This window comes from Papilio polytes, unplaced genomic scaffold (genome assembly GCF_000836215.1).
Source record: "Papilio polytes unplaced genomic scaffold, Ppol_1.0 DF824269.1, whole genome shotgun sequence".
In the NCBI taxonomy this organism is placed as follows: Eukaryota; Metazoa; Arthropoda; class Insecta; order Lepidoptera; family Papilionidae; genus Papilio; species Papilio polytes.
In genome coordinates, this window is record NW_013524935.1 from 48146 (window position 1) to 62225 (window position 14080).

Genomic DNA, 14080 nt, shown 5'->3' on the forward strand with positions numbered 1-14080 from the left:
ATATATAGTCATGAGAAACAGCTTTTTAAAATACCATAAAATAATTCTCCAGAAACAAGGAAAGTAGGCATCTCCAATATTAGTCGCTATAATGTTACATATATTCTATTTTTTGCAAAAATGTAGATAATCATGAAAAAAAAACCTACAAACAAGCATCCATATATCAAAACTTTCGCGTTTGTAACTTAAGTAAGAAGTAAGATTATAGATTTTTCCACCTTCCAGCGATTTTTTATTTTTTTGGTCACCACAAAATACTCTTGAAATTATTTTTGTGTAAGCGAAAAATTTGAAAAATACTCAAAGTATGATAGATCTTTATATGATTTTGAAAATAAAACAGTCAATAATTAAACTACTAATTCCTTAACTTAACTAAGTTAGGATCTAACTAAGTTTTAATACCAGAAGCTATGTTGATGTACAGTCGCGGGCGCAGCAACTTTCCATTGCATTACGTCACACGTGTGCCGCCGTATGTGTACGGTTAGCAAAACATATTTAGCTATTTGTTTTTCAATTTTCTTTTTAATATAAAAAATTAGTTATTAAGAGAACATAAAAAGTGTATAAGTATTCTCGGTTTTATGTAGACAACAAATTATTTTTTTTTTAAATTTCAAATAAAGCTTTACAATATTGACTTAAAAAGACTAGTACAGTGTACTACAAGTATGCGGCACTGTACTGCAAGAATGTATTCTTGTCCTAGAAAAGTGAAGGCATTCTGATGCTCAAAGGTCTGAGTAGTTATTGAGATAACATCCGTGAGGCTGAGGTAATTGAGAATCTATTCACAAGGTCACAAGATTTTTAGCCTAGACTAAATAATTTATTTTTCAGATTATAGCTTTTTTCTTTTAATTAACATTATAAATGCAAAGTTTAGATGGATGGATATTTCTTAGAATTTGTAGCTGAACGGGTTTCGATGAATTTTAGGAAATAGATGTAGAAGATAGTCTGGAAGGACACATAGGATGTTTGCTTTTGTTTTTTTTTTTAATTCCACGCGGACGGAGGCGCGGGCAAAAGCTAGTTTATTTATGTAATTGACGTACAAAAAAAAGTGTTATATAAAGAATTTACAAAAACATGTACATGTTTGAAATGTAAACATAATTATAAAAAAAATACTTTTATTTCATCTATATTTTTTTCCAAACCGTACATAAACTAATTCAGTTCGTACAGTTGACGAGATTAATACACCTACACTTGTTAACATTTAATAAATGCTGTCGCTTTAGTTCTTATGACATAGTTAATAAGAGTTAAAATATATAAAACCAATAGTAAATGGTGTAAGATCGTTACTTCTAGTTACTTCACCATATCTGACAGTTCATAGAAAAAGCTTTTACCGGCAAACCTTAATCTTGTTTGTTGAATCGATATGATATAAGTGCAAATTACAAAATAGAGGGTCTATCAGGAATATTTACGTGACAGTTACGAGACCGTATTCGTAACGTCATCGAAAATATTTGTATCAGATTAGCTGATATATTTTACACCCGGTATGGGCGCTGCATATTGTTATGAAAACGTTCTCACGAATATTCATGATAAGTTCTACTTGCAGAAGACGGGCGCACGCCTTTGATTAAACTATCGCACAACTGCCATGCGATTGTCGATTGTTTATTGGTTTTACAACATTCTTTTGTTTATTTTTTGTAATTAAATTGTCAATACATCATACTAATGTTATAAAATAGTACTGTGTACTGTGCGTTTCGCAGCAGTCAACTGTTTGGTTGCACAACTAAAAATCGAGTAGTGTCCGCACCTCAAAAGCTCATACAAATCAAAGCGAGGCTATCCACTTGTGCGATAGTCAAAGGAGTGCGCTCTTGATTTTATAGAGGGCCAAACAGACAACACAAATAGGGCAACAAACAAAAGAATTCAGTGACGTTGAAGTCATCATTTTTCTTCCACAGACATAACAATTAGGGGTCATTTTAAGGTCAAATTGACCAACAAAAAACATGGCTTACTTAAGCGAGACATTTCATGGTATTCTATTGTTTTCCACGAGGCGTAAGATTGACCTTACAATCTCACTTATTGTGTTTTAACTACAAAGGACGCATAGAAGTATGTAGCGAATTTACTAAAAGTTAAATAGAATTTCTTAATTATTCACATAAAACATGAATAACGAAATGAATATTCATCATCAATTTGCCCTTATCCCTTACGGAGGGTCGGCACAGTATGCGCTGCTCTTCCATACATCTCAATCAGCTATATCTGAAACCACTCCTTTCTTAAGCATATCCTCTTTCACACAATCCATACTTTCTTTGGTCTTCTTCTTCCTTTGTAGCCATCCATATTCATTCTTAACTATTTCTGGTTTATGTCCCCATCCTCCTGTCGCATAACATAACAGGTATGGACCACGCTAACGAAAAGAAATAGTCTAAACTAGCTTTCATCCGCGACTCCGTTCGGGTAAAAAAAACAAAATTAAATTGTCTCCCTGTTTTTTTAGATTATACTCTACATCGATCACAAATTTCACAGATATCCCTTTCGCCTCTCATTTATAATATTAGTAAGAGTAAAATTATAATAACAGCTTAATAGCTGTCAAACAGAATGTCAGTTTTGTCTACCCCGGGCGGTATACCGTCGCAATGAAACGAGCAGGAGCGTAGAGAAATGTTATTAGATCTCCCTGACATTTAACTAAGCACAAGTTACTGATGGAACAAGTTATAACAAATTATAAAGTACTTCAAGTAATTTATTTTCCGTATGAATCCCCTACATAATATTACTATTAGTCCTGTCTATACTAAGATATGGTCCTTACTTAAGTTTAACTTAGTTGTAACTTAACATGGTAGTATTGTCCGGTCGCGGGCAAGCCCGCCCCGTTTCCCACGCTGAATCACTTTCCGTTTCTATCAGACCGTTCAACTCACGATCTGCTAGTGATTTGTTAATATCGATAGCATTTATCGATAAAAATCCCCAATTTAAAACAACATTTTTTCCAGAAACGTAGATAGATCTTTTTACAAATATTATAAAGAGGAAAGATTTGTATTTTTAGATGTTTGTAGGTATTGAAATAATTCATAAATTACTGGGCTGATTTTAAAAATTCTACTATTAAAAAGCTTTTTGCTGAGTAACATAAGCTACGTTTTTTAATTCAACTTGAACGAATGTGCTATGAACATATTTCTAAAATGTGCTAATTTATCCTCTTACCGTTATTTTCCTATATATTTACGTTTTTGTATTATATTACATTAATTTTAAGATATACTCTAGAACAATATCAGTTTGTTTTCTCAATATCGATATATTGGATACTTAAGGCACATCCCTATTGATTGTACAATGAATCGATATCGATCAAGCACAGAGATGTACCCATGACTAACTGTTAATTTATCTTATGTAATATACGAAATTGCAGGTTTTATAAAAATCTGGATATGGTTTTTATGTTATTACGTAGTCTATGACGTCATCGAGGTGTAAAGAAAGATTTGCGTAGTATTATTCAGTTGTCTATTTAGTTAGACCTGGGATATGAAAAATCAGTATATTTAGATTAATAGTGTAATTAGGAAAAGAAGAAAAATAATCATGAAATCCTTACGGGTCTGAAATAGCAATAAGTTGTATAACGATATTTCAACACATGTCACTAAGTTTCCGTAGTGTAGCGGTTATCACGTGTGCTTCACACGCACAAGGCCCCCGGTTCGATCCCGGGCGGAAACAGGATTTTTTTGTTTTTAATCTTTACATACTTTACGAATAAAAAAAACTCTCTTTTGTTACTTTTACATGTAGAGTAATAAGACTATTTATAAAGACAGTTTTTTTTTATTTTATCTTACAAAATGTACCTTTGAATGTTATTTTTAATATCGCATAGTACAAATATCAGCGCTAGATGGCGTTTTATACGTTGTTACTGAAAGTTGTAATAGTGTACAAAATGTTTCATAGATGGCGTTAATATAAAACAAAAATAATTAAACCACTGCAATATCATGTGCAAAAACTAAACGCTTATCATTACGTAATTAAATTAGAGGTTATTCAAACGTCAGATTCACACACATATCATGTGATATCAAATAAGTTTGTTGGACTATAGCTTGTATGTACAAGCTATAGTCCAACAAACTTATTTGACCCGGTGAAAGGGCGCTGATATCGCCGTTAGTTGTATTCTGTCCGAAAATGTTGTCAAAAATGCTTAGAGCGGGTGTACACATTGGACTAAACTATCGCACAAATGTCGTGCGATTGTCGATTATTTCGCAATCAATTTAACTGTTTAGATGAACAACTAAAAAGCGAGTAGTGTGCGCACCTCCTTCTAATCTCATAGGAAATAAAGCGAGACTAAACAGTTAGTTAAACAGTTAGTTTCAGGTATGCGCGCGCTCTTAAAGACAAGAAACCAGTAACAAAGACCGGGACAGATAACTTTTTAGTCTATATTGTAATTTAGTCACACTCGTCCACCGGGTCAATAAGTTTATCGGACTATAATTCGAGTCTCTCCTGGAATGGCATCTATTGTTTTTTTTAGTTACTTAGTTTACCTGCAGTTTTTTTCATTCTTAAATATTATCTACACGTTTATGCGTAATTAAATCTCTAAAATAAGTAATAATGAGGCGGTTGTCCTTGTATTTTCTGCCAAAGTTTAAAGACAAAAATAACATTTTTTTTGCAACTAGAATTCTCAGAAGCTTTATCATCATGTGTTCATAGAATCGAAAAAATAAAACATACTTAAAAATAAACTAAAATCAGTATTTGAGAAAGAACGGTGATTGGCTGAGATTTTTAATCATGTGGCCTAAAGCACTTCTTTTCAAGTCATCTTGCAGGCTTTAAAGAAAACACTTTTTACTTAAAATATAAATCTATACGTCTATACTAATTTAATAAAGCGTAAACACACACTGCTTTGTTGCCTAAAATGTCAGCAATAACAACATATTTTGAATAATTCTTTCTTTAATAAAAAGCCCCAAACTTACGTCACGCTTTAGGCTATATATTTTCACGCCATTAAACTTAGGGGGTAAATAAATTGGATAAAAACCTTAATGTGGAAAAGAGACGATAAGTTGCTGCCAACATCAAGGAAGCAAGATTGCCAAGGTTTTTCATGTCATGTTGACATTTGCAATTGCTAATTTGACAAAGGAACAGCTAGTATATACTACTAAAGATATAGGTGCGTTGGTTTACGACAAAAGAATTACGCGATTTGAACCCACGACCTACTAGTGTCTCGATTTGCATCACTTTTACGCCTATTTCCAGCATTTTGCAATAACTTAAACAAGAAGTTTCAATATAAAAATGAAAATTATCTCAATTATCGAATGAAGTGTCCTCATTACGATTTACATTTCACAGTTACTTCCTTATAAACAAAGAACAGGAACTTTAGTCCACCTAAAGTACAAAAGGCGTTAAAGCATTCTTAGTGCACGCGGAAACTCCGTGCGGAACGCGCGTTTATTACGATAAAATTATCGCACGATTTCAAGATAGCCTCGCTGCTGGAAAGATATTCAGGTAAGTTTTATTTATTACTAGCTTTTGTCAAAGGTAAGTAGCCTGTGTTCTTCCTACCTATGCTCTACATCTATACCAAATTTCATGGTCCGTTTCTGATTGATTTAACTAATTTATAATAAACTAGCTGTTTGCGACTTCGCCCGCGTAGAATTAAAAAAACAGCCTATCACTCACTGATGACGTAGCTTTCAAATGGTGAAATAATTTTTGAAATTGATGCAGTAGTTTTTGAGTTATTTTAATACATAGGAAAATACAAATCGTTTCTCTTTATAGTAGTACAGAAGTATAGTACCTTGATATATTAAGCGCGTAAGTACAGGTTTTAAGTCCCGCATTACACGGTTATTTTATTAAGTACGAGTTTCTTTCAAAACAATAGTACAGAAATATATGTATGTTCCTTTATTGCCCTTAAGAAAAGACAGATAAAAATATCTCAATATTTTATTTCTGTCGGTATTTCACTGTATTAAGTTATTTTTGCAATATTTTATTTTTTTGTAATATATACTCTACTTGCTGTTTCCGAGCTCATCCGCATGAAATTTTAAAATTTTATTTCATTATTTACATTTGTCAAATTATCAATTCCAAATGTCAAAATGACATGATGACAACCTTGCTTCTTTGATGTTGGCAGCAACTTATGGTCTCTTTCCCACATTATGATTTTTATCCAACATATTTATCCCCTAAGTTTAATGGCGTGAAAGTATATAGCCTAAAGCATGACGTAAGTATAGGGCTTTTAATTAAAAAAAGAATTATTCAAAAACATGCTGTAATTGCTGACAACTTAGGCAACAAAGAAGTGTGTGTTTACGCTTTATTATAATAGTATAGATATAGATAGATGAATATTCAAGTTATAATAAGTAGAACACTTATCCTTAAATGACATTTCAGTAAAGGAAATATTGTATATTAAAGCACGTTTTTCCTTAATGCTGTCTAGAAAATTATGTTTTACTTGTTTATTAAGTTAAGATAGAACATAAAGATTGCGGTAAACATACGGACAATGTCTCACATACTTGTTACAGAAATATTTTATCTTACTATCTTAAAAAAAAATAACATTTGGATGGATGGATCAACATCTCTCCTGCCATATCCTACTCTCGTAGGGTCGGCGCACCGGGTTTTCGTCCCCCAAAGCACTAACAGTAAATATGTATGGACTTGGGTACCCAAAGACAATCCGGTGTCCTGTAGGGTCCAATATTATAGCAAGATCCCGCTAGATTTTGGATTCCGACTTTCATGAATTACAGATTTTACAGTTCCTATCAATAAGCGTGTGGTGAAGCGATAATAGGCCATTGTCGCTTCTTTCTCGGTCTAGTATTAGTCCCTTTCCTTTCCCACCATTTTCTTATTTGGAAAGGATGGTAACTAAAATGGATTTAGGGGTGGAGGAGGCACATTGGAAGGGAAAATATACTCTTTATGAAAGGCTACTTCTAGGGTAATTAAGCGTAGGTAATCTGCAATTGCGGATACTTTCTCGGCGAATTCAGGTGGCCGCTTGTTTGCCACTTTATAGTATACAAATTCTGAAATGCATCTTATGTAATTTAATTAAAACAGTGTAATAGCAGTCACATTATCCAGATTGTCTATAATTCTATTGATAAAATTAAAATTAATGCGATTAAAGAGAAACAATGAAAACCTAACGTGAAATAATTATCGGTTCCATTCTGTATTGCATGGATTTACTGTAATTAAAAGTGTATTCTTTTACGTCACAACACGACGAACTGTTTTGTTTTACTGTGAACTAGCTGTTGCCCGCGACTTCGTCCACGAGATATAAAGATAGAAACTAGCCTTTAACATGCTCGTCTGTTAGTTACCCATCAGTGAAAGCCCGGTCGAAGTCGGAACATTTCCGAACTCGGTAATCTCGGAAACGGCTCTGAGATTACAGAGAGCCAAAAATTCTTCATCATCCCGAAATCTGGAATTTTTATTTAGATATTACAAACAGACACTCCAATTGTCTTATACATGTATAAATATATGGTAATACAGCAAAAACAATCTCACGAAATCGACGTAAAAACAATTTTTATGGCCAAAACTTTTAACTATAATATAACAACATTTTATTCATATGCATTGGACGGTTAATATTCTTTTTTAAATAAGATACGAATATCTTTTACTAATTGACTAGCTGTAGCTCCCGACTTCGCTAGCGTGCTGTTAAAAAATATGTCACTCACAGATAAATTACCTTTCTAATGGTGAAAGAATTTTTACAATCAGCCCAATAGTTCTTTATAATGTTAGTATGGATATAAATGTATATAATTACTCATTTTCAACATTTACTTTCTATACAAACTGTAATTTATATATAGTTTTCTCGTGTCTACACGTTGTCTACCTTTTCAACACGCATGTGTTAGTTTTTATTCTATTTCTTGTTTATGGCTCTCCCTCAGCGGATTGGGCCAGTGTCAAGTTGTTAGTTTTTTTTTAAATAATCGACCATTTAACCTTATTTTATTGGCTAATAGGAATAACAATTAATTATTCATTAACCTGTCGATATCTTTGCTAATGGCAGTTCCAACACGTGTCGTGTGCTAACGAAACTTAACGGATATCCATTAAAGCCACAAACGTGGTATATTCTGGAAGAATAAAGTGTGCTAAGTGTTTTTATTAATTTCGCGCGGAAATCACGGGTAAAAGTTAATGTAACTATGTTTTTACTAGCTGTTGTCTGCGACGTCGTCCGCGCAATATTAAGATAACAAGTAGACTATAATATGCCCGTCTATGTTAGCAGTTTAGGAGAATTACCTGGAACAAACACGGCTTGCTGACAGACAGACAATCTTTTTTTAAATTTCCGCTATCGGCAACGCAAATACATCGTCTTCCTGAAATCTGGATTTTTTTTTATATTGCAAACAGACGCTCCAATTTGTTATAAGTATAGATTACTCGAGATCGTATTGTGTTTGTCCATAAAAGTTGTCTAATTTATTTTAATATGAATATTTTTCAGATTTAACAATGCCTGAAATTGTGAAGCAGTTTCCAATAGAAAAGGAATATGAGAAGAATAAAAGTATCACAGCAGATGATATAAATAAATTGAGAGAATGGTTGATGACTCAGAAACATTTACCTGGTGAACATCTTAGTGGTAAGTTGTTTTTTTTTTATATTATAAGGTGGGAGACTAGCATGCGGCCAAATGAAATCGCCGAAATGACGAAGCGACCGCTGCCCATAGACATGCGCAATTGTAAATACGTTGCTTACTCTTAATGGACGAAAGAGGAGACGCATATAAAGAGGATATTTCCCTTATAAGTCTCCTCCACCGTCAAATCCATTCCCATTCCTTCTTCTTAACAAAAGGGTAGATAGGGACTAAAATTAGCCTTCCGTTGTACGTAGAATAGTAATTCTAAAGGTGTATACTCAATGTCAAGCTAATTTAGTACGTTGTGAACGGGGTAAACGAGCAATAAACAAGCCAGTCAGTTTGCACCTTAACACTCGTTAGTACTCGTATAAGCGATGATCATTAACGATTTACCTTCATTAACGTATGATACAGGAAACAATTACATAAATGAGTCTTGTCTAAAGAAAATCATGTAGTTTAAAACGATCGTATTAATGACTGCTAAGTGGTACTAAACGTACGGTTATGAGTACTTACTATAAGGCTACCTTAACACTTCTATAAAATATTGTCCCATCCTCTGTGTATTTTACCTAATTTAAGTTCCTTTCTCTTTACCACCCTTTTCTTATAAGGAGAGGTTGGGAAGAGGAAGTGGATTTGACGGTGGAGGAGAAGCATAGGAAGGGGAAATATCCTCTTTATATGCGTCTCCTCCTCCGTCGTATAAGGGTAGGCAACGCATCTGCAATTGCGGATGTCTATGGGCAGCGGTCGCTTCGCCATTTTGGCGGTTTCAGGTGGCCGCTTGCTCGTTTGCCACCTTATGTTATAAAAAAAAACCTTATGTTATAAAAAGATTTTACGATGTAATAGGAATTAATACGTTATCTTACAGCCTTACAAATTAGCGCTGTATGAAGTTAACCTTAGGAATAGTGTCTTTTGGAGTTGTGTCTTCTAACAAAAGCAAAGAGTAATCATCATTATTTCCAAGCCAAATCTAGTGAGACTCGTAACTTACGTGCTGTTCACCAACATGATCTTAAATTGCCTATCATAAAAAATCAAAAGAAGGAGGTACTCAATTCGTCTGTATGTTTTTTTTTTTATAGGTGCATTATGTTGTTGTTCCCAAAGTTTGGTTCGCTGCATTTGTACTCATTATATTACATGCCCGAAGGGGTACTTATTGTTGTTACTTTATATAGATGTTTGTATAATTTAATTGCAATAAATAAATAAAATAAAGTGAGAATAAGCAAAATATGTACTAATATTTGTTTCTACTTAGTTTAATTCTAAATTTTACTTATATGTTACATTTAAATTAACTGCCAATAGGTGTCATTATAACTGACGGAGTGCTAAAAACTGTTGTTCACTACGCCTCGTCTATAAATTCTTTAAATGTCGTTAGGAACTTCTCTACTGTGGCGATACTACGTAGGGACAAGAGCAGATTGATAAGTGTTGCATATTTTCCAGACCTTGACCTGGCCATCGTATTCCATTGCTGCGATAATAGTTCGGAAGTCTCTAAGCAGGTGTTGGACCTCCACTACACGCTGCGTACTCTTTTCACAACCTTCTTCAAAGATCGGATAGTTGATCTCAAGTTAGAGGGCGCACTTTACAATGTGTAAGTATATAGAATCGTTGAATTTTGATTCAGATTAAAGAATAAGTATATGAATAAGAATGTCTTTATTGCTTCATCATCACCAGCTCACTATACGTCCCCGCCGAGGGGCTCGGAGCCTACCCTAAAGTTAGGGTGACTAGGCCATAGTCAACCACGCTGGCCAAGTGCGGGCTGGTCGACTTCACACATATCTTTGAATTTCTCCGCCGATATGTGCAGGTTGCATCACGATGTTTTCCTTCACCGTAAGAACGTCGGGTAAATTATGTACATATGAAAATTCGAAAAAGCGAAAATCACATTGGTACATGGCGGGATTCGAACCCAAGACCTGTAGATTACAAGTCAAGTGCTTAAACCACTGAGCTTATTGCTTACTAATGTTAATTACATAAATCAGTAGTCAACTACTTAACTAGGATTCCTGTTTTTAAGTAGCCAAGGACTTCCCTTACAAAGTGATACATTTTTAGTGAGAAACAGAAAGAAAATTAACTATTTTTAATGAATTTTAGCAAGTGAAATTAATAAATATGTGTATATATATTTACATGAAATATTGTCATGTCTGTTTTTTTAGAATCTTATGAAGTAATTTAAAAAAATGACAAATTGTTAAAGTTAAAGTAATAATGTATTAAATTTTGTAAAAAGCTAAATTATTAAAAACCAAAACTAAAGTTTCTTCTATACTCATAATATATAGGAAAGATTTATGTGTTTGGATTTTTGTATGTACTGAAATAACTCAAAAACTACTGGTACGATTTCAAAAATTCTTTCACCAATAAAAAGCTACATTATCGCTTAGTCGCTTAGGCTATATTTTTTTATGTTACGTGGACGAACTTACGATTAACAGTTTTTTTTTAAATAAGACAGATTTTTCAATAAACATTTTGAATTGGTAATAATTTGTTGCATAATTCTGTTGTAGTATTTAGAATTTATGATCATTTAAATTGTTTAAACTATCGTGAGACATTACTTTAAGCAAAAAATAATTAAAAACGGCTCAACTCATGCTTTTTTTTCCTCCGGTGACGGCACCGACTAGTTTCGGATCCTTCGGGGATCCTTCTTCTTCCAATAAGAAGGATCTTGGAAGGATTCTTGGAAGAAGAAGGATACCCGGAGGATCCGAAACTAGTCGGTGCCGTCACCGGAGGAAAAAAAGCGTGAGTTGAGCCGTTTTATGATCATGTTCGCAGATTGATAGCTCCCCTGCCGACCCCAACTGTACAGGGCTACCGCGCAATGTACCTCAGACTTTTGGACCCAGATTCCCGTAACTTCAACTTCCCCGTCACCGCCAAAGCAATGATGATGGTATTCGATCTATGGCAGTATCAAGAAGGAACGTGGCCAGGGTATGTTCCTTTTTCTATCCTGATTAAGATTGATTTTCGGATACCAAATTTTTGCCCCCTTTCCTTTAACACCCTTTTATTATAAAGACAAGATGAGAAGGGAAAGTAGATAGGAGAGTTGAGGAGATGCATGAGAAGGGGAAATTTTCTCTTTATGTGCGTTTCTTCTTTCGTCAATTAAGGCAATGCATCTGCAATTGCGTGAGTCTATGGGCAGCGATCGCTTCGCCTTAAGGATGGATGTTTGTTAGAGTTTGTAGCCTAAAAGGCTGAACGGATTTCGATGAAATTTGGATTAGATGTAGAGGATAGTCTGGAAGGACACATAGGCTACTCACTTTCGTTTTTTTTACTTCCACGTGGACGGAGTCGCGGGTAGAAGCTAGTAATGAAATAAAAATATTCTATCGTTCTCTTAAGATTGTATCTCATACGAATTGAATACTTTTTTTCTATTCTGCTTTCAATATTTCCTACACCTTCCTTGTTTTGTACATCCAATTATGAAGCCATAAGGTTATAAAAGTTAGGTTTAGTTTCATGCTTTAAGCCACTAGATGGCATTATATTAAATTTAGGTTATTTATTAAGGATTTTGCGGTTATTTGCTAAATTAGCATATTCGTATAATATTGTATTTGCAATGAGAATACTTCTGATGTTAACTTAATACTTTTTATTCTTCACCAGGTTTATCTTAATGATAGACATGGACCAAAGCACGCTGGGTCACGTCGCTAAGTTAGACCTCATGAGTCTAAAGCAGGTTCTATATTTTTTACAAGTGAGTAAAAAATTTTATACACTTCTTTAAGATTAGCGATTAGCTCCAGCTGCGATTGAAGAATCGTCGTATCTTTTCTGTCATCTGTTACCCTTCCTGTTACCGTTCCCTTTATTATATAGCCTACTACCTTTTGCCCGCGACTCCGTCCGTGTGGAATTAAAAAACAAAATTGAGTAGTCCATGTGTTCTTCCAGACTATTCTCTACGTCTATGCCAAATTTCATTGAGATCCGTTCAGCCGTTTATGCTACAAACTCTAACAAACATCCATCTAAACTTTCGCATTTATAATATTAGTAAGAAGTAAGATATTCAGTGACAATTTAGCTTTCTAGTTGCGAAAGATTTTTTTCAATTAGCGTGTTTCATAGCGAATTTAATGCTTAAAAATCAAATTATTCCTCTTTATAATGTCTTCCTTAAATAAACAACAGCATTAGTAATTGAAATGTTACAGTAAATCTTTTTCTCCCGAATTATTTTCAATTATAATCTAACTTGTGTTTCACCAGGAGGCAATGTTGATCCGATTGAAGGGGGTGCATTTCTTAAACGCACCGTATTTTATGGACAAGGTGATGATGTTGATAAAACCTTTCATAAAGAAGGCTTTGATGGACATCATACATATACACCAGCCGAAGTCTGAGGAGCTCTACGATTTTGTACCGAAGAAAGCATTTCCGAAAGAAGAAGGCGGTGAACATAAAGATCACAACACTATGCGAGGTATCATAAAATTTTTATACTAGCTTTCTCCCGCGACTCCGTCCGCGTGGAATTAAATAAAATAAAATTGAGTAGTCTATCTGTTCTTCCAGACTATCCTCTACATCCATCCATCTAAACTTTCGCATTTATTATATTAGTGTTAGTTAATTTTTCACTAGTCTTTTAAGTGCCAGAATCAAGGCCATTTTTACTATAGATTTCTACAGCGCCCTATAACTGCTGTAAAAAACTATAATAAAAAGAGCGTAAGTCCCTTTACGCCCGGCGCCCTGGGCGGTTGCCCCACCTCGCTTTACCCTAACCAAATTTATTTACTACTGAGAGTGACTTCTTAAATCATCAATATTATTCAGCGCCATCTATTATCGAATTATGAAAATGAAAATAAAAATAAACTGCACATTTTTCAAGAAATCAAAATGAAGCAATATCCGATATAAAAGATCTTAAAGAATTGTAAGATTTTAAATAAAATATGTTTTTGTTTTTCAGACGAAACAATCGATTTATTAAAAACAAATACACAGTTCTTCAAAGAGGAGAGTCTCCGCAGAGTGAACGAAGCACTCCGAGCCGGAGGTAAGAAGACTGTTGAAGATCTGTTCGGAATACAAGGCAGCTTTAAGAAATTAGACATAGATTAAATAAACCAAATAGAGTATAGAGATGTTGAAAAATGTATGAGGGTCTTATATAAATGTAAATAAAATGGTTTATTTTATAAATTTTCTCTTTTATTTGATACCTAAGTTCTTAAAATACCTTTAATATTCAATTCAAGGCTCTTTTAGGAGACGTATATT

At 33.9% G+C, this 14080-nt stretch overlaps 1 protein-coding gene and 1 non-coding gene across 2 annotated transcripts; both read left to right on the top strand.

Moving 5' to 3' along the window:
* The first annotated feature begins 3683 nt into the window (after positions 1-3683).
* Trnav-cac lies at positions 3684-3756 on the top strand. The gene has a single exon. It is a non-coding gene; the product is annotated as a tRNA-Val (tRNA).
* A 1698-nt stretch (positions 3757-5454) lies between these two features.
* On the top strand, positions 5455-13995 carry LOC106109947 (clavesin-1-like). The gene is made up of 7 exons (XM_013291608.1): positions 5455-5583; positions 8615-8755; positions 10232-10385; positions 11600-11758; positions 12449-12542; positions 13058-13274; positions 13770-13995. The coding sequence occupies exons 2-7, from the start codon at positions 8623-8625 to the stop codon at positions 13919-13921; spliced, it is 909 nt and encodes a 302-aa protein (XP_013147062.1). The 5' UTR covers positions 5455-5583; positions 8615-8622; the 3' UTR covers positions 13922-13995.
* Positions 13996-14080: the final 85 nt, after the last annotated feature.

Coding starts and splice junctions, on each gene's coding strand:
- LOC106109947 (XM_013291608.1), top strand. CDS start 8,623: ATGCCTGAAATTGTGAAGCAGTTTCCAATAGAAAAGGAATATGAGAAG. Junction 8,756..10,231: donor ACCTGGTGAACATCTTAGTG/GTAAGTTGTTTT, acceptor CATATTTTCCAG/ACCTTGACCTGGCCATCGTA. Junction 13,275..13,769: donor AGATCACAACACTATGCGAG/GTATCATAAAAT, acceptor TTTGTTTTTCAG/ACGAAACAATCGATTTATTA.